The sequence below is a fragment of the Rhinolophus hipposideros genome (genome assembly GCF_964194185.1).
Source record: "Rhinolophus hipposideros genome assembly, chromosome: 2".
Taxonomy (NCBI): Eukaryota; Metazoa; Chordata; class Mammalia; order Chiroptera; family Rhinolophidae; genus Rhinolophus; species Rhinolophus hipposideros.
In genome coordinates this window covers 53,784,345-53,805,319 of record NC_138048.1, presented here as the reverse complement: position 1 = coordinate 53,805,319, position 20,975 = coordinate 53,784,345, and the positions used below count along the sequence as shown (strand labels likewise).

The following is a 20,975-nucleotide window of genomic DNA, read 5'->3' as shown; positions in this document are numbered from 1 at the left end:
CTTTCTTCAGCTATAAAATGGTTGAACCCATTCTTAAGACCTCTTCCAGCCACAGTAGCCTATAGATATCATTTGTTATTTCCATTTTGGTCCCCACCCATTTTCCAAAGGTCTTTTCCCAGCCTGGAATCTATTTTCTGTGAGGGGCTATCTGGGTCGGGCTTGCACACATGTGATAAGGGTAGAATAACTGTTGTGAGATCCTAATGAAGACATCCATGGAGAGCACATGTGTCCTGTGTATACCATTTATTATTGATTCTGTACACCAAATTTGCTACAAGCGAGCAGCATACAGCAGAGACAGACCCCCCAGCAAAGATGGACCCCCAACCCTGCCCACCAGGGCTCACACGCTATAAAATTCCAGGGGGCCTAGAAATCTCTAAATGCATCACCAAGCACCTGGGACTATTTGCAATGAGTCTCTAAGCGAGGCAAACATGATCTACTGTTGAAGGCGGGATGAAGGCAGCGGATTGGAGAACAATCCTCCCTTAGGTAAAGGAGAAAGCTCGGACCAGGCGGAGTTTGGCCTGGAGGACACCCACCCCCCTTCTCTGAACTGGCTTCCTCCCCAAGACCACCAGCAGCTCCCCAACAACCCGGATTCAGGTCTGGCTGGGATCCATGGGCTGATTTCTTTGAGAGGTTTACAGCTAAGGACTGGGATGGATCTGCTGTCTGTTTACCAAATCTAGTTACCTGGTCATCTCTAGCTGTCTGCTCCCCATAAGCGTCCAGAGTTTGGAAACAGATTTCTGAAGCTGCTCTACCCTGACATTCGGAAGGTTGTGAAAACTGTGTTGTTGCCGATGAAGAGTGCTGAGAACTGTGTTGTGCCTTTAAATTCTAAAGAGAGGAACAATGTACACACAGCCCAATAATTTCCATGACAGGGACCACTTTTTCTTTAATGGATGGATGTGTTTAATTTTTCCCTGTATTTACAGTGTTTGATCCACACAGTACCAAGCGAGGTGTCAGTACCAAGCGAAGACTCTGGGAAGCAAAGGAGCAACAGGAGAGTGACTCCCATTTCCTTTGGCTTAACGATAAAAGCTCAGGACAGGCCAAGAAGTCTTGCGCAAAGTTAGAAGAGAGAAGGAACTCACAGTCTGTTGAATACCACTGTGGAAGAATGAGCCATGTTAGACTCTATCACAAGAAGATAACGTGGCACTCGTGCACAGGGCTATTGTGAGAGTTCAAAAGAAAATGCCTGCTGAGTGCTTTAAAAGGAAGCTACAAAGAATAAACATTTTTGAAAAACAGTGGTTCTAACTGTTCCTTTCTCCCATCATAATGGATTGAGTTTCCTTTCCACCCGGCTTTTCAGACAACATGGTTCAGAGGGGCCAATAGGCCTGTTGAGGAAGAGGCCCAAGGGCTCCATCCAAGCACTCTGATGGGAAAAAGGAACAGGCAAGGTCAGGTCAGGCAAAGGGACCACCAACCCCACATGAAGTGCTGTTGGTAGTGGGATCATCTGAGGACAGTTGCCCTCAAGCTAGCCTTTGGCCTGGGGACACATATTCCTATCCTGCGCCAGGGAGGAGGGTACTCCAATGTCCTGGCCAATCTGGATACCCAGGGGTTCTGTACTCAGAGCAGCAGGGCACACTGGATGAAGAGGCCTCCTTCCTCACCTGTCTGCCACCTCCGGCCCACTTGTGCTTTTGCAGAAGGAGACACTGGAGCAGGCACATAAGGAGCGCCTTGAAGAATGCATTGCCCACTGTGCTTCTCGGCTGGCGCAGAGCGGGCCAGGCTTCCCCTTTTGGCCCCAGGACTGTCATGGCAGGCCACCAGGACCGGAATGATGTTCAGGCCCCAAGTGCTGCGCTCATTTCCTTTTGGGCCCTGGCAAGCCTTTGTACATGGCCACCTGTTGTTACAAACATTTTGGAAACATTTTAGAGACCCAGGTTTACCTTTTGCTGGTGAAAAGCTCCATCAGTAGAGTGAAAAGCTACCAAGACACTAGCTCTTACACACATCCCTTCCTGGACTTTTTGTTGGGGACCTGTCAGCATTATGCTGCTAAGGTCCTAGGGGATTCCTTTACTTGTCTTGTGGGGCAGAGGGAACCAGTAAAAGCCAGTCAGGATGGAGGGCAAATTTCCAAATCTTTATATTGTTGGCTACAGCTCTTCATGGCTAATGGGCAGACATGGGCACCTAAAAGTCTCCATTTAGAACTTTTACTTTTAAAATGGTAGACCACTTGTCCAGAGAAAGATATGAGTTGCCATGAGCATAATTTCTTTACCAGTGTGAATATGTGTGTAGCAGGAAGAGCGGCAAGGGCAGGTATTCATGTCACTGTAACTCAAGGTGGAGAATAACTTTGGACCAAAGAATTCAACACTTATAAACAGACCACAGGCAGGAGGAGCTCCAGTGTGACCCATCTGTGTACCCTGATATTTCCTGCTCCGTATAAGAATTCTGAAGTTCAGTTTCTAGCTGACTAATGTTGACAGAGAAGTTTACCACCACATTAGAGGGATTTCTGGGTTCCATTACATTTGGCTGTTCAATTAAAGGATCTCATCTCTGAAGTATTTCACTTCCCTCAAATGGTGAGTGAAAATTAAAAACAGATATAGGCATATCATGCCCATAAAAGGCCCAGGCAGAAGGGCCTCCAATGAGTAGCAGACAGCTTGTTGGCAGGGAAGGGTGTGGTTGCATGCGCCTCTGTAGTTGAGATGCTTCTGACCTGGCCAATCTGGATGTCTCAGGGTCTGGGGATTTAATAAAATCTTCTGTCCAAGCCAGGGTGTACCCTCATCTCCTCCACCCCTGGCAGCTAGACTTTTGCAAGGGCTGACTGGTGTGGAGGGACAGTGGGGAGCTTGTCCTAGCTCATGGGGAGCCAGTTCCCAGGTAAGTCCATGTCATTCCCATAAGCCCCAGTCTTCTCCAGTAAAAGCCCAGGATGGACGATACTGGTGATGTCCTATTTCTTGATCTGGATTCTCATTACACGGGTGTGTACAATTTGTGAAGATCCATCAAACTACTATACACTTCCATGCTCCCACTTTTCTGTATGTATGTTATACATCAATAAACAACAGTTAAAAGAGAAAAACCCTGGGGTGAACACAAGGACCCCCTCCCCCCAGGTACCATCCAGTACCAATAAGCTGATTCTGATATTTTTAGGGGTCAGGAATTCTACATGATTTTATTCCTTAAAGGACTAAAAAAATTAAAGCAAAGTTTGCAGTTTGAAATATTCTCTAAAAGGCTGACTGGTTGCATTGGTGCCTTTCTTCCTTTTCCAGATAAACATCGGGAGAGACACTGATGACAGCTCTGTCTCCAGGAACTGAGCAACATTGTTCCTCCTCTCTTTTATAGCATCCTGATAGCCCCAGTACTTGGAAATTCCCAAGAAACCACTTAAATGGTTTGAAGCCTTCTCTGAGGAGAGAACTCACCCTGCCTTCAGGAGCAGAAAATCAAGGGAGAACTTTCATTTGAGAGGACAGGGTGGAACCATGCCACAAACAAGAGGAGCAAAAAGAGGGAAATCAACTTACAGAATACTTGGGAGAAGGGCTGTCCCGGTTGAGAACTATTCCCACAAAGTGAGCAGACATGTAATAAGTGAGTCTACAGAGGTGCAGGGAAGGTTGTTCTTGGAAGAGAGCTGGTGAGAATTTGGAGGAGGGGCTTTCTTGAAGGAAGCCCAGGGACGTGAATTGGAAACCCCGCCATGGCCAGTTGGAGCTCCCTGGTGGTGAGAAGTCCTGCAAGAGCAGGTCAGGAAAAGGTGGGGGCACCTATCTCTCAGGGACCAGAGCAAGGGAGCAGAGGATGGCTCTGTGGAAGGCAGACATGGAAGATGGAACTCCCAGATGCTCTGTGGTCCCAGCGTCCCTGAGGCCTGCCTCCAGCCTGCTCCTTAACACTCATTGGGTGCCTTCATCTGCATCAGGACTGCGTGGCTCCTCTTCTTGCAGCAGCAACAGCAAATGCAGGCAGCCAGGGAGCAGGCCAGGGCAATGATGCCAATGACGATGGCGGCAATGGCCAGCCCACCCTGGGCGCGGGTCATGCCCATCACGTTGCGGTCATCAGTGACGCTGATGGTGGTCAGATCAGTGTAGTCCTCCACAGGCCTGGTGAACTCAGTGGTGGTGATGGAGGTGGTCTCAGGGTAACTGGGCGTGTCCGGGTACCGCGGCGTGTCCGGGTAGCTAGGCACCTCAGGGATCACTGAGGCCTGGACACTGGGGACAGCAACATTGACGTTGATGATGATGAGGGACTGGCCGCGGACATTGGCTGGGCTGAAACACACCGGGAGCGTGTCTGTCCCCAACCTGGGTTTGTTGAGCAGGAGCCAATTGCGGAGTGGAAGGATGTCTGAATCACACCTCCAGGGGTTGTCATAGAGCCGCACCTCACATAGGTTCCCCAGGTGATCAAAGATGCCCACGGGCAGGTTCTCCAGCTGGTTGTTCTGCAGCTGGACGGTCATGAGGCCATTGACATTGGCGAAGATATTCCCTGGGAGCTGTCTGAGGCGGTTGTTCTGCAGGGAGATGTTCTGCAGATTGACCAACATTCGGAAGACGTTCCCGTCCAGATCCTGCAGTGCATTGGTGTGCAGGGACAGCTCCCGCAGCTCGGCCAGGCCGTTGAAGGCTCCCGGGGAGATGTAGTTGATCTGATTTCGGCTGAGGATCAGGACCTGCAACTGGTGGAGGTGACTGAAGATGTTGTCAGGCAGAGAAGTGAGGTGGTTGTCATAGAGCCAAAGCTCACGCAGGTTGTGCATGGGCCCGAAGATCCCTGGAGTGAGCTCCTTCAGGGAATTCCCAAAGAGCGTGAGACGGTTGAGCTGAGGCAGCTGCATGAAGATGCCGGGGGGCAGCTGGGAGATGTGGTTGTTGGACAGATAGAGCTTCTGGAGGTTACGGTTGTTGTTGAAGAGGCCAGGGGACAGCACCCCAATCTGGTTCTGCTGCAGGGCCAGCTCCTGGAGGTTGCCCAGCCCATCAAAAGTGCCCATGGGGATGTCTGAGAGCCTGTTCTCACACAGCCGAAGGACCTGGAGGTTGCCGAGGCGCTGGAAGACCCTGGGCGACAGGTGGGTGAGGCTATTCTTGCACAGATTGAGCTTGTTGAGGACCACCAGGTGGTCAAAGACGCCATCGGGGACGTATTCCAGGTAGTTGCCGTGCAATTGCAGTTCCTTGAGGTTGCTGAACTGGGAGAAGTGCGCTGGCTGGATCTGCACCAGCTGGTTGCTAGATAGAAGGAGAGACTCCAGGCTGTCCAGGCCCTGGAAGAGGCCGATAGGCAGAAGCTGCAGCTTGTTGTTGGCAAGGCTGAGGTAACGCAGGGAGCCCAGGTTGCGGAAGGCACCAGGCATGATTTGGGACAGCTCGTTCTTCTCGATCCTCAGGGCGATGAGGGCCGAGATGTTGAGGAATGGGGACTCGTTGAGTTCGGTGATGTGTGTGTTGAGGATCTGCAGGCTCATGGCATTCCAGGGCAGAGGGGTGGGCACTGCCACAATGCGCGCCCCACTGCACTCCACCTGGGAGGTCCGGGAGCAAGTACACTCACTCGGGCAGCCATAGTAGGCCAACCCGGCACCCCAGGCTTGGCAGCCCACCAACAAGAGGAGACACTGTTTCAGAGGCATGGCCTGTGCAAGGGGAGAGAGCACACACGAGTCAGAGACATCTCACCGACACAGCAGCTGTTTATAAGCCGACATCAACTTGGGTACCACACACTGGCTTGCCTCTGAACCCCGTCAGCACCTTCCTAACTTACGCACCCTGTAGTCTGCTCTGGTCAGCAAGCCCCTTTGCCTTCCCCACGCCTTCCTACTTCCATGCCTTTGACTCTCAGTTTCCCCCACCTGAAGTGCTCTTCCTCCCCATCCAAATCTTTCCAGTACTTTCAAGTTTAGCTGAAATGCAGTCACCTCTGGGAAGCGTTCCCAGGTTCCACGAGTCAGCATGAGCTTCCCTCCCACGCAAGTGGTCTTCCCAGCTTCCATCATGGCCCATACCACAGCCAGCTCCCTATTACATTCATTGCATTCCTATCCGTGTTCTTCACTAGTCAGTGTTTAAAAGGCAAGGATGTGCATATTTCATCCCTATGGGTTCCTTAAGGCAGGAACAGTATCTTATCCATCTCTGTATCCCTCATAGCATCTGAACTTGGGGAAAGATATGAAGGCCACAAACCTGGTGGCCTGCTGGGAAGAGCCACAACACCACACAGAGGCAGGCGCACACTGCTCATCTGGTGGAAAACATGACAGGAAAGCTGGGCTTGCCTCTCCCTGGGCCCTGCCCCACCCCATCACCGCTACCAACAACATGCACTGTTGTTAAATTTTGTTAACGTGTTTCCCCTGTGTTTCATCTAGGTTTCATTCAAACTGGCTTTCCAATAAAAGGAAATGATCCGCACAGTTTCCTACCTCACTGGAAGGGGCTGCTGTGGCTTAATCCCAGCCCGGGACCTACCATCTGGGTACTAGTCCCAGTTTCCACAAAGAAACATTGAGTGGCCTTGGGAAAGTCCTAGAAAATTTAGGATGCACTTTGAGCTAAAAGGTGGTAGGTCCAGATGTAGGCATGGTGATCTGGGAATGGGGCCAAATTCACGAAGGTTTGCTGTTTGAGGTCAGGGATGACGATAATTGTATATATATGTAAAATGTATAGAACATGAAGACATGGGACATGGGGACTGGTCTCTGTATTGAATACGTAAAGACCACTAACCAACTGTTTGACCTTGAATGAAGTGTGAGGCCCCTGAACTCATCTTCCTCATCTGTAAAGTGGGGATGACAACCTCTGCCTCCTCTTGAGGCTGTTTGGAGAAGCAAACGGGAGAATGGATGTTAGGGTATCCTGTACAGTGTTGTGCAAACCTGCACAGGTGTTCCAAGCTCATCTACAACGTGGACTTTAAAGACAGGAAGTTCTTAGACTGCCTCTGATCTTAGCATTCTGAGCCAAGGGACTAAGGATTCTGTAACCATGTAGAGCATCTATACTTCCTGTCTGAGGTTCAGAGGGGTCCCTAACTCCCAAAGGGTCAAGAACTGCTGAGCATACATTCCCATCATTTTATGAGGAGCCAGGAAGGAAGCAGGGAAACTGAGGCTCAGAGCTTAAAGTCCAGATCTCCAGGTTCCTGGGTGAGTTCCTTGAGTGTTAATGCAGTGCCTCTCCTTTCAGTGAGCAAAAACCCTGAGTCAGAGGAAGGAATTTCAGATGAAAGCATATAAGGTATAAACTGGGTGAGTGGAGAAGGTATTTTTCTGGCCTCTCTTTCTTCCCCTGAACTCATGGAGTCCTGCATCTGGCCCATAACTCAGAATAATCCAGGCTTCCTAATAACTCAGCTCAATATACCCCTGCCCGTCCCCCAACAAACTTACTCTGAGGACAGAACTCAGGTTCATCTTCTACCCATGAAGACCTTGATTTTTCATTTACTCACAGCCCATCCAAGCTCTGACCTGCTGTACTTTTGTAGTAAGGGCTTGAGTAAGTATGTAGAGCAGTAGAGGAAAGAAAGAATAACTTGGTCAATTAAGTCTGGTGCAAAGAAACGGGGCCTGATTAAGATATGGAGACGTCTGAAAGGATAAACTTATAAAGACAAAAGTCAGGTCCAGAATTTGAGAGCAGAAAATGAATAGCCTAAACAGGGGGCACAGAAAAAGTGACTCATCATCCACCCCAGGAGAAAGGCTTATTGATGGTAACAAAAAAATGGAGCCTGCCCACAAAAGATAATGTAACCTTAGACTACATTAGTAGAAGTATTAAGTGTGGAACAAAGGAGGTGATGGTCTTACTCCATACTGACCTGATTAGGCCACACCTATAGTGTGCTCAGTTCCACCCTGAACTTCGAGAAGAGCAATGACAAACTGGTCTTTTGACAGTCTTCTGGAGAAAGGTGAGAGGATGATAAGGGGACTCAGAAACCATAACATCTGAGCATCCATTGAAGGAACTATAGATAAATAGCCAGAAAAAGAGAAGATATGAAGAGCCAACAAGCCCTTCCCTAGTATACACAGAGGGCTGCCCTGGAATAAAGAATGCAGCCCTACTCAGTGTGGCTCCAGAGATCAAAACTAGTGGAAAGAAGCTATGGGGTAGCATATTTCAATTCACCATCAAAGAGAGTTTGTCCAAATCAGAATGGACAAGCTTATAGATGTAGTAAGCCCCCAATCACTGGAAGTATTCAAGCAGAGGCTGAGCAACTACTCAATAAGAAAGCTGGAGAGAAGATTCCCATATCTGGTATGTTATTGGTATTGACGGCTGATGTCCTGTCCAAGACTGTAGGAATCTAAAGCTGAGCGAGGATATGAGAGCCACCTACCAGGAAGATGTGTCTGTGCTCCCAGGGGTCTGTGAGGGCAGGTGGGGGTGTTTGCCCATCCCCTTGGTACATTTGTATGTGAGAGATTTACCCCCTGGACCGACTTACAAAAGGTGAAGCTCTAATTGCTCCTGGTGACATGCTACCTAGCACTTATTTATTTATAATGTATACGCCTATGGCCAGTATGCTTGAAATGGTTTCATAGCCCAGTGTCAGAGACTTGGGCACTAAATTAAATGTCCACAACCTGGCAAGCCTGGCAGTCTATGTCGAGTTCCCCTCAGAGAGTATGGACAAAGCCACCCCCCTCTGCCCCCTCCCCAGGACCCACCTCAGACCTTCTCTGTGTCTGCATTGCCCAGCTGGGGAGGGGGTATGAGCCAGCCCCAGGAAGTTCCCGTGGCCAAGGCAGGGTGCTCATGCCTTGGGAGAAGGAAGGAAAAGATCATTCCCTTATGGGAACAGAGCCACTGTTGTTTAAAATAGACCACACTCCGCTTGACAAGTATTGCAAGCATTTGCAGATTTTCCTTTTTAGAAATCCTCATGTCGGCAGAGCCCACCCAGCATCGCATGTAGCAGTTTTTTGTTTTCTAGCACTTGTCACTGCCACAGCTGGCATTGACTGCTCCAAAGGACCTCCAAAGAGCCACCTCAAACCCAGTGGCAGAGCTGTCAGGGCAGGGCTGGAAGCCAGCCAGGCCCTGGGATTTTCAGCAAATGTTGCAGGCATAGGCGGCAGCCCGTGGCCCTCGGAAGCCCAGCACACAGCAGTGTAATATAATAGCCCACGCTGTCCAGTGCCGCTTGGGAGCCATGACAAATGCCAGTTAAAGACCCACAAAGCTGCCTTAATTACACCCTCCTCCCCACGGCAGCAGAGTGAGTCCTCAGTCACTGCAGGGACTCGGTCCAGCCCCTTTCTGGGAGGGGGCGCGGCCGGGTATCTGTTGCCGACCCGGGAATTCAGTGAGCTGAGCAGACAGCTCACTTGGACACTCCGACGCGGTCCCTCCCCTGGAGTGAAGTGTTTGGAGCAGGCGCTCTGGCTGTGGGTCTCTTCAGCAAGAACAGCCTGTGATTCATGAGCAAACACATAATTAGCCTCGAAGCCCTGGGCTTCGTTGGTTGGTAGGTTGGAACTTTGGGGGTTTAATACCGTCCTTCGCATTCCCTAAACACGAGCTTCCCTGGGAGGAGACGCCTTCTTATTTCAATGCCATGGAGCAAAGCTTTCAGAAAGAGCCTGGGAGATGAGTGCTACTCTGGTCTTGAGACTAAGCTCGAGTATAAGTTTAGGCAAATTCTCCAGAACTCCTTCCTGCAAAGACTTCCAAGGGCCCCTGGCAGCTCTTTTATCTTGTGACCGGAGACAGAAGGGAGATTTGGCCTGAAGCCCCACCATTCTCTTCATCCTCGCTTCCCTATAGGTCATGCCAAACCACACCGTGCCACCTGACCAGCCCCACCTTCATAGTCATCTTTCAGGCCCACTTGTGCCAAGCAAGGCAATCCCACTAGTTAAGTGGTCATCTTTACATGGCCATCTTTACATGGCCAACAGCTATTTCATGGGATCCAGGGAGTCTCTGCCATGCCCCGTCCCAGGGCACCTGGGAAACTGAGGCCCAGAGAGATCTCCCTCCCTATCTCGTGCCCTCTCCCCACCGAGGTCGCGCGAAACATGGCCTCATCTGCATTGAGATGGTGACCCGTTGAGCTGAGGGAGATGCCAGGCTCAGAGCTGTTGAGGGTTTATCTACCCCGCACCCCACAGCCAGCGTCAGCCTTGATCAAGCTGCGCATGGGTACTCCGTCCTGAAGGTCTGAAGACACTCTCTGACTGGGAGGCTACATACATCCAGACCTCCCCACCTCACTAAACAGTGGGTAACCACCCCCTCTCCCAGATCAGTACATAAAAGTAGCCTGGAAGTGCCTCGGAACTTTGCTTCATAGGGTTGGGAAACTAATCTCACGGGGTTATAGCTGTGAGGATTAAATGAGTTAATACACGTTTCGATTCATTCTTAGCACCAAATAAGAAGCCCCAAAATATTACTTGTAAGTATTGAGGAATAAAACCAAGGTCTTTGGAGGCTCCATGCACAGAGACCCAGATCCTTAGGTAAGGCGATGGGGCACGGGGCCGGCGGGGGAGCTAGCTGGACCCTCCATGTTCAGCAAATTCCTAAACTCCTCAAGTGGCCGTGATGCAGGTGACCACAGCCCACTCTCAGAAGCACCACTCGAGGCCTAGACCGCCTGGGATCCACGCTGCTGACCTGCATCATTTGCTGCCAGGAACAGAGAGCTTTAACCGAGGATCAGGAAGACTGGAGGTCATGCTGCAGGCCTGGTCCAGCTCCCTCTGTCATATTTCCTTCCGTGGCCATTTCTGCCTCCCCGTCAGGAATTTGGGGTGTGTGCTAAGTTGAACCCTGCAGTAGAAGCTGCTTCTAGAAGCAGCACTTAGGGACCAGGGCCTGCGGGGTGCAAAGGCCTTTTGAGACCATCTGGTCGTTTTGTAAACAAAAACACTAAGGGGCGCAGAGGGAGGAGGGGACTTGCTCAAAGTCACACAGTCATGAAGATTCATGACACCCAGCTCTGGGCTCTACCTAATCGCAGAGCTTGGTGAACCCCTAAACCTTGTCACTAGACTTCAGGACCTTGTCAGCCATGTGTCTGGCAGTGCCTGGAAAGGGATAAGAGGTGGCTTGGCTCCCTCCATCCTAAAACGATCTCAGGCTTATATACAATCCCCCCTCTAGCTGCCCAGCTTTATGAGTCAAGGTCTAGTGCCTCTCCCAACTCCTAGGCTACGTCCTAGGATGTCCTTCCTTAGGGCTGCTCTGATGCTTCTGTTTGTTCAGTTTCACCTGAGTGGTCAGGCAGAGTGGAGGGAAGAAACAGAAGGGGTCACCAGAGGGGTTGATCTCAACACACAGCCCCATTGAGGGTGGTACCCAACTTTGGAATGCTCTACCCTAAACACAAAGCATGCGAGATCCCCAAGGGAAGAGCCGCCACACCCTCATCTGCCACCTGGTGTAATTGCTGACCTCATCTCTCGTGACCCTACAAAGTCAAAATATTGTTCATTTGTTTAAAAAAGAAAATGAGTAAGAAAAAGCAAGTCCTTTCCAGCCCCAGGGTTAGAGAGGTACGGCTTCCTGCAGAGGCCAGAGCGGGGCTGCAATTAGCTTGGCAAAAGCAGCAGGAGAGCCTGGCAAACGTGGCCGCAGAGCAGGGAGAAGCTCCCACGTGGGGCTCTTCTTAAAGAAGCCGTGGGCTACAGCCCCTTCTCAGGGTATCACCTAGAGGGCCCAAATTCGACAGAAATGGATCGGCCCCCTTATCAAAGCATCTGGGAAATAGTTCCAAAAGCCTGTGTCTCAGAAGCCAAGAGAGGCAGTGAAAGTAGAAGCTGCAGTCCATCTTTTGTGGTCAGAATTGAGGGAAGCAAATTGCCCTGTGTAATCACAGCCTCAGAGTGTTTGCTGCCAGGATCAAGTTGGAAGAACGTCTCCCCCCTCTCCTCGTTTCTCTACATCTGGACCTACTCCCACCTGTGCTCCCCCAGCCCCTCCACTTCCTGAGCCAGCTCAAATAGTGTCCATTGGCCCTGGGGAAATCATTCTGTGGGTGCCCTGCCTTTGTGTTGGGTCTGTTCAGAACGCTTCCCCCTGGCCTGACATCTCTCACATGCTAGTCTCATCACGGCAGAGCCTGTCCATCTGACTCAGGACCAGGCAAATGAGACTGTGTGGCCCGGAATGTACCCCATATGTTTAATCGATGCAGAGTAAAAGAAATGACATCTGTTAGAGAATTTCTAAGGTGAGGAAGCCAGTGGCACCCACGCACATCTGAGAACCAACTGAGATGTAGTGATATAATCCCAGATAATCCTAAAGCAAGAGCCAGAGTGTGACCCACGGGCATCCAGCACCTTCAGTCTGAGTGATGTGTCATCCAAGAGATAGTTGCAGCCTGCCCTAAGGTGACACAATTGGCCCTGGAGGTAGACTGGCTGTCTCACACTTTGGCATAGGTGGGAAGCTCTAGAAAACTTTCAGTTTTCCACTTCTGGTTCCTTGGCCCTGCCCCTGCCTCTACGTGTGAGCAGAGACACTGGTAAAGGTACAACAGTCACAATTTTAAGTGCCTACCACCCTTGTCACAAATCCATCCCAGGCCCTGACTCTCCCTGCTCAAAGGCAGTGGCCTTAGCCACCCCCGGACACTGGCTGGCAAGAGGGGAAAGCTGCCAGAATGGGGTCATCTAAGCCACACACAGACTTAGAACAATTCTGAGTGCACAGCTGAATTCCTAACTGGAAATCTGAACCAAGCCGCAGCACATCTGCTCGAGTCACTTTTGCAGCAACTGCGAGTCTATGAAAATAAGACAGACCTCTCGCCTGGGAAAGCCACCTGAAGGCAGGTCTCAGCGGCCCTGGACAGACCCAAATGTAGGACAGGCCACTGGTGGTCACGCAGGTAAGTGCGGTGCAGGAGAGTGTGGGTTCTTAAGGAATGTTAAAAAGAGAAACTCTTATTTCCTCTAGTGGAGCTGGTATCCACAAAGAGGTAAACTGGAGAGGTTAACTGGTGTGAGAATTTGGTCAACTTCCAATGCATCTTGCCCCTCCCAAACGTCTTCTCAGCACCTCTGGGTGACATCATGGGACGTAAGGACCAGGGAAGGCGCGTCAGGGATGCGCAGAGGGGCTGGTGGCTGCATGCGCCCGGCAGCTGGGGGACCCCACACCCCCGGAGCCCAGGCCCCGTGGGCGCGTTCTCCGGGCACTCCCGGGCACCGCGCCAGCCCTGCCCCTCCTGGAGTCTTTCCCGGGGGCAGCCGGGGCAGCAGGAAAGGGGTGGGGGTCGGAGAGCCAGCTCCAGTCAAGCGGGTGGGGGCGCGGGGGCGACGGCCGGCCCGCCTACTTACCAGCAGCTCGGCGCCAGCCCGCCGCCCGCCGTCGACTAGAGGGAGCCCGAGAGGAGGACGTGGGACGGCTCCGGCTGCAGCGTGAGTGCGGCCTGCCGGCCGCCGCCCGGTATTTAAACGGTCCCGGCGTGAGTCACGGCGGGAGGCACTGTCGGCGTGGTGGCGGGGAGGGGCGAGCGCCACTGCGGGGCCCGACGTGCAAGGACGGCGAGTCAAACCCGGGCGCCGCGGCCTGCGTGCCTGCTCGGGTGTCGGGGTTGCTGCTCCCGCCACATGTTCTGTTGTTGTTGTTGTTGTTTTGATTTTTTAAAAAGAGCACATTTTTGTCTTTTCTCTTTTCCGCCCATGTTCCTTCTGGACTCACTCGCTGCATTGGCCATTGCGGCTCTAGAAAAGAGTGGTGGCTTTAAAAAGGCATTCATTCTTTTCGTTTCCTTTGAAGCTTTGTATTTGGAAGTAATTTCAAAGTTACAGGCAATTTGCAAGAATAATACAAGGAACACTTATTTGCTTAACCCAATTTACCTATTGTTAACAGTTTGGAAAAAAAGCGTTTATTTTAAATTCCAAGGAAAGGTAAGGTTACCCCCACAGCCTCCCTCCCAAAAACATTGTTTTAATTCCCTTCTGACATAATCCTCTGTGCCCTCAGTGCCCCCTCCCAGAGGTGGGTATGCATGTCAGCCAAGGGACACGTTTGAGAATGAGGGGCTCCGAGGCGCTTCACCTCTGTGTCAGAGGCCACGTCCAGCCACCCCAGTGGGGGACAAGAAACCATTTCCATTCATGGCATCACTAAGAGGGCAGGGGAAAGGGACAAATAAGTCATAGTTGGAGGGGCAGGGAGGCTGCTATACCCCTAGTTGCCATACTCCAAGAAGGAGCCTCAACTAGGTCTGAGCTGCATGTAACTAAGCTACCTGCCCTCCCCTGGCTCAGTTTACCCTCTTAGACAAGTGGGGAGAGTGATATTTACACACAGTGCCTCATGGAATGCCAAGAGCCCTAATTAACGTTTGCACTGCCTTTGAGATCTGTGATGAAAAGAAAACATAAAAGTGTGTAGTGTTATTAGTGAAGTAGCCACTTGGGTGGCTTGCCATGGTCAAGCCATACAGCCTGAATCATGCCACCTTCCTCCTCACCCTGGCACCATGATTCAGAGCCAGAAACAAAACGTGCCCTGTCCATGAGCCCAGACGACATGCAACCCAGAGGATGTCAGGCTCAGAGTGCATCTCCGCACAACTCCCATCTCTTCAACCACCAGCCTCCCTTCCAAATAATAGTCTCTGTGGAGAACTCCCTCCCTCTTATGACTCTGGGACGTCCGCATCCCAAAATTGGGGCCTTCAACTGCATGGCCATAGCAAATGCAAAAATAAGAATATCCTCCTTACCTTCTTTTCTTTCTTTCAAATCCTAACATTCAGCCACTCTGTGCCAGAGCCTGTGCTAGGAGCTGTGGACAACACAGGGATAAATGAGATACATTTCTTGCCCATAAACAGCTGGTACTCACTGGGGAGGGAGGAAAAATGGACATGGATGAAGCACCTACTGTGAACCAGACAGCCCACGGGTAACTTATTCCAGCTCTACCTTATTTCATCTTTGCCAAGTTTCTCAACCTCGCCACTACTGACATTTGGGGCCAGAGAAGTCTTTGTTGTGGGGAGATGTCCCGTGAGTTGTAAGAGGTTTAAAGCATCCCTGACCTCTACCCACTAGTATCCCAGTACCATCCCTCCCAAGTTGTGACAACGAAAACCGTCTCTACACATTATCAAATGTCCCCGGGGAGTACGCGCGTGTACACACACACACACACACACACACACACACCCTGGGTTGAGACCACTGGTCTACCAAAGAATCTTGTGAGTGGGAATAATTGCCCCCCTTTTACAAATAAGAAAACTTCGGCTCAGGGCAGGTAAATAATTTTCCTGAGGTCACATGCTAAGTGACAGACACAGAATCCAACCTGTAGCCTGTGGGTGGATCGTATGCTGTTTCCACCACCACCGGGTTGCGTACTTGCATGCACGTAACTACTATAGATAGAAGTGAGGCTTGCAGATTAAGGATTATAAAATGATGTGGAGAGTGAGGTCACTAGTAGAATCTTCTGCAGAGTCAGGTTGATTAACGTGGGTGCACTTGAAGGGATGGGGCTTGAGTTTCATGTAGGAGATAATCTTAATAGATGAGTGAGATCTGGAATTATGAGGGGAGTGAGTTAAGGAAATTCATCGAGTCAGAGCAGGAAGGAGAGAGAGCTCCCAAGCAAAAACTGAGTCTGGTCGGAGCCCAGGTGTGTGACAGGCCTCACTGGGGAGGGCTGGGATACCTCCCGGAGCAGGGCAATGTGGCTCTGCAGGCAAACGGGAGCCAGCAAAGGTTTTAGAGGAGGGGAGAGGCACAGTCAGAGCCACACTGCGGCCAGGATACATGGCAGGGTTTCCAGCTTTCATGGAGGACCCGTGAGTGTCCACCGGCATACAGTTTTCAAAACACTCCTATCATACTCCTTGGCCCTTGGGATAGGACATAGGTTTCAATACAGTGACCAGGCCATGCAAGAAGGACCTGTTTCCCAGATTGGGGATGGCTGTAAGGGTTTCAGCTGCAGGATATCTGAGCTTTAGCTCACTGAGTTTTAGCTCTGTCCTGAGGAAGGACTTTATCTCTACAGAGAAAGTAAAATGGCCCCAGTCAGCCCCCAGAAATGAGATCTATTATTGGTGAAGAGTAAAAGCCTGATTCACCACCCACAGGCCCTGTAAACCTCAGGGCTCACTTTCCATCCCTCTGCCTCAGGAGAACCAGAAGGGCCAGGAGTGCCTCAGGGCTTCAGAGAATTCTGATCCCTCCCACCCATCCAGAACTTGGAGGTCATGTGATCTAGCTTCCCCCCTGGGGAGGAAATCCCTCCACAGCACCCTCAAGAGATGGAATTATACCCTGCTAGGTCTACTTCAGGGATGGAGAGCGTGGTACCACAGGATGAGGTCCCCCTCGTAGACAGGCAGAATGAAAAAGATGGAGAACACCCAGAGGTGGCAAGGATGTGGGTAGTCTTTATTGATGGGAATATAAATTGCTAGAGCAGTAACTATGACAATTCAAAATGTGTAAACCCTCTCACCAGGGTCAGTGCCAACACGCAGACGTGATCATGTGTGTGCACAGAGCTGTACATTCAAGAATGCTCACTGCAGTATTGTTTGTAAAAACAGGTCATTGTAAACAAGGCAAATGTCTATCCGTAAGACAATGAATCCATGTATCATGAAAATCCATACCCAGTAGCCAATTTGAAAAGATAGGATGCATCTTTATTTGGTGAGGAAGAAAAATATACCCAATGTATTAAGCAGATTAATATATATATATGTATATATAATATGATTGCACTTACTGGATTTACGGAGGGGGGGAATCATAAAGGTATAATTCCTCAGTTATATTTCAACGTATGGGAAACATAGCGAAGAAAACAATCTCAATAATCACACAAAATGCCAGAAGATGGTACAAATGTCAGCTTTCCCATCAAATGGCCCTTCCGTGCCAATGAAGTCTGTCTTGGATGGGCATCCAGGGATTCTGTCTCTGCCTGTCCCCCTAATTCTCTCCTCCACGAGGTCGCCTGCTCTGCTTTCACCTGCTGCTCCCTTCACAGTGGTCCTGCCGTCTTGGAGGCAGAGAGGACCATGGGGTGGCTGAGCTCCCAACGGGCAAACATGGTGCCTGCTCATTCCGTCAGCCCTGGCTGTTCTCTGAAGGAGGAATTGTAGGTTGTTCCTCAGAGCAGTGAACCTCAAAGACCAACAGGCATCCCTTGTGCTCATGTGGACAGCCTCTCAGAGCAGGACGGAAGGAATATGCCGCCAAAGTCTCTGTCCAAAGCCCTCCCCAACACAGATGAGCAGGAATAAGAAAGAACTGTGCAGCTGAAAGAAAATTTCATCCAGCTATAAATCTGCATGTATGTGTGTGTTTATACACACATACATGTAACACATGTATGTGTGTATACACACATGGATATATGTATATATATATAATATATCAGCATGTATTATGCAAGTATAGATACACATATACAAGGTCAGACAATTAAGTTCGTGAACTTGATGCAACGATGTTGCTAACCTTTTTTGATATCAGAGGGACTATTCATTATGAATTTGTACCAAAGGCTGGACAAACAGTTTAGCCAAATTTACTGTTTGGAAGTGCTGAAAAGGCTGCGTGACAAAGTTAGACGACCTGAACTTTTCGCCAACAATTCATGGTTCTTGCATCACGACAGTGCACCAGCTCGCACGGCACTGTCAGTGAGGGAGTTTTTAGCCAGTAAACAAATAACTGTATTGGAACACCCTCCCTACTCACCTGATCTGGCCCCTAGTGACTTCTTTCTTTATTCAAAGATAAAGGAAATATTGAAAGGAAGACATTTAGATGACATTCAGCACATCGAGGACAATAGGACGGCAGCTCTGATGGCCATTCCAGAAAGAGTTCCCAAATCTCTTTGAAGGGTGGACGAGGCACTGGTGTTGGTGCACAGCTTCCCAAGGGGAGTACTTCGAAGGTGACAGTAGTGATATTCAGCAATGAGGTATGGAGCTCTGTTTCTAGGATGAGTTCACGAGCTTAATTATCTGAACTTGTACGTATGTATATACACATATATGTATATATGCATACATATATGTATATCTTTGTATATAGAAATGCTTAGAAAAAATCTGGAAGGATACATTCAAAACTGCTATAGTAGTGGGGGTAGGGAACAGTGATGACTTTTTGTAACTATGTTGTTTTATGTTTTATTTAAATAAAAATGCATTCTTCAGTTGCATCTAATTGACAATTAGAACAATTATATTAAAAGACAGAAAACAAACTCTATTCTTCTCAATGTTACTCTGTATTACACTGAAACAACTTCCTTGGAACATCCACCAATGGGTTCTCTTCCTCCCTTTCGGCCCCCTGGTGCCAGCCTCACATGTGGGCTAGCCCCTCAGACATTTGAGACCCATGAACAGGCTCACCCCATTCCAAAACCTCCTCTTCTCCTGATCATTGGACACATCACACACACAGTCCCTTCCCTCACCCATCCTGACTACTCACCATGGGGACCCAGTGTCCACTCAGCAAACTGAATGTTTAGTAAGTGGAAAGCCTTAGGTGAGGTGCCAGTACACAAAAGTGAATTCATTCTGAGGGAGATTCAGACCCGTGAACAGTCATATTCAAGTGTAAGGCACGTATGGGATGGGGTCAGACAAGGGCGCCACACAGCATGCCTGGGCTGTGGGAAGAAGGTTTCTCCAAGGAGGTGACTCTTTGGACTAAGCATGGTAAGATAAGCAGGTATTTGGGGAATCTGGGAAGAACAAACAGCATTTGCAAAAGCTCAAAGGCACACTCAGCATGTGGCAAATAGTTCAAGGTAACCAGAGAACAGGGTACACGTGAGAGCTCAGTAGAAACACCATCCTGGGAAGAATGAAAGAGGCAGTGATGAAGGCTCTCACCAACTGGGACGTAGGCCATCAAGGGCCATGGAAGTGTTCAGCCGGGGACAGATACAGTCAGATTGGTGTAGGGCAGTGGTTCTCAACCAGTGGTGATTTTGCTTCCTCTCCCAGGGGACATTTAACAATGTCTGAAGGCATTTTTGGTTGTCACAACTTAGAGAATGCAAATGGCACCTAGTGAGTATAGGCCAGAGACACTGCTACACCATCCTCCCAAACACAGGACAGCCAGCCCCTCACAACAAATATTTATCCCGGCTGAGATGTCCATAGCACCGAGGGTGAGAAACACGGGTACAGAGGCGGGGTACTTGTGGCAGCACTTGAGAGGGTGGGTTTGGGGATGGGAGACAGCAGGGAGTGGGGAGGGGACGAATGGGGAAAGGAAGGAAGACCTGACAAAAAATTTTAGCAATATCTCAGATGGGAGATGATTAAAGCCTGAGTTAAGACAGGGCAGAGAGAATAGAGAGAAGGGACTGACTCAGGAAGTGATATACTCGTAAGTAGTGAAATTGGTAAAACATGGTGATGGATTGGTTATTGTGGTGAGTGGGGTAACACAGTGGGGCTGTTCCTATCGGGGTGAGGCCCCCATGACAAAGTGAGCCAAAAAGAGCACCAGCTTAAGCCAGGTGGAGGTTTATTTCCCATTTAGGGCTGGCGGGGTGGCTTGACAGCGTCTAATTGCTCTAATTGACCATCCGCAGTCTGCATTCCAGTCCAAAATGGCTGCTCCAGCTTCTCTCTTCACAATCATATTCCGGCCAAAGGAAAAGCAGTAAAGAGGAAGTGAAGGGCTCAGTTCTTTCACTTGAAGGCATGACCTAGAAGCTACATACATCACATCTGCTCATATTGGCCAGAACATAGGCATGTGGCTGCCCCTACTTGTAAGGGAAATGTAGTCTTGAGCTGAACTCTGTGTACAAAACTAAAACACTTATAACTACAGAAGTAGGAGCAAGCAGCCATTGGGGGGATATTAGCAGTCCATGCCACAGGTGATGAAAGAGAAAAATTCATGAAAGCAAATGGCCAGTTTTTCAGCATGGGTGACCGAGTAGATGGTGGATACCATTCAGAGGGCTAGAGAACACAGAGAGGGTTGTGGGGGGCAAGGTGGCAGACTCATTTTGGACAGGTTGTGTTTGAGCCCTGGGACTACTGGGGAGATTGCCCAGAAACGGCGCTTAAGCTGGAGTCTACAAATGCCAGCTGTTAAAGCAGGCTCTCTACAACTAAAGGACTAAAAAGGAGATGCAACCTATGAATATCCTGAAAATGGGTGCCAAAGCATGTGGAAATGTGCTGTGCATGTGCCCTTTTTGGAGAGACACCTCATTACTTTCATCAGATTCTCAAGGGGTCTGGGTGTAGAGAGACAAAAAGAGGATCCAGAAAGGCAGCCTGGGACCCTTGATAATACTGAGACAGGCAGAAGAAGAGGAAACCAACGGAAGGGACCAGGAAAGAGCAGTGGGGGGTGAGGGGATGGGTGGTGGTAAGGGGCGGGGAGAGTGGATATAGGAGCAGCAGGACGGGGTGTTTGTAGATCAGAGAGGGCAGAGATTTAAGAAGAATGTGGTAGCCCTCGAAGGAGGCCAACAGGACATCAGGAAACCCGTGGCAAGGGCAGGGTCAGTGGTGTGTGTGTGGGGAGGGAAGTGGCAGGAGCAGGTGCAGGAAGAATCCTGGAGTGGACACAGGGCTTTTTAGGATGACAGAGGATTAACCATGTCTACAAATTGAGTGGAAATGTCCAGCAGAGAGGGAGGGATTGAGAAGAGCAAAGATAGAGGGAATGACATTTTCTTCTTGAAACAGGCCCCTGACACCCATCAAGTTCTTGGATGGATGTGGTCTCAGACGCAGGAGCAGAAGTGCTGACTGCCACAGAAAGACTCAGGCTTCTGGGGTGTTTTCCGAATCCCAGCTCTGCCTTTTGCTGACTGGGACCTTGGAAAATTAATCCACCTCTCTGAGCTGCCTCGTCCCCAAGTGTGAACTCAGATAACAACCTGCCGCACAGGAATGATGAAAGGTTTAGA

The 20,975-nt window shown here is 49.9% G+C and overlaps 1 protein-coding gene across 1 annotated transcript; it reads right to left on the bottom strand.

Moving 5' to 3' along the window:
* Positions 1-235: 235 nt before the first annotated feature.
* LRRC15 (leucine rich repeat containing 15) lies at positions 236-13,550 on the bottom strand. The gene is made up of 2 exons (XM_081070346.1): positions 13,361-13,550; positions 236-5,674 (listed from the first exon to the last, which is right to left on the bottom strand). The coding sequence occupies exon 2, from the start codon at positions 5,669-5,671 to the stop codon at positions 3,920-3,922; it is 1,752 nt and encodes a 583-aa protein (XP_080926472.1). The 5' UTR covers positions 5,672-5,674; positions 13,361-13,550; the 3' UTR covers positions 236-3,919.
* Between the last annotated feature and the right edge of the window lie 7,425 nt (positions 13,551-20,975).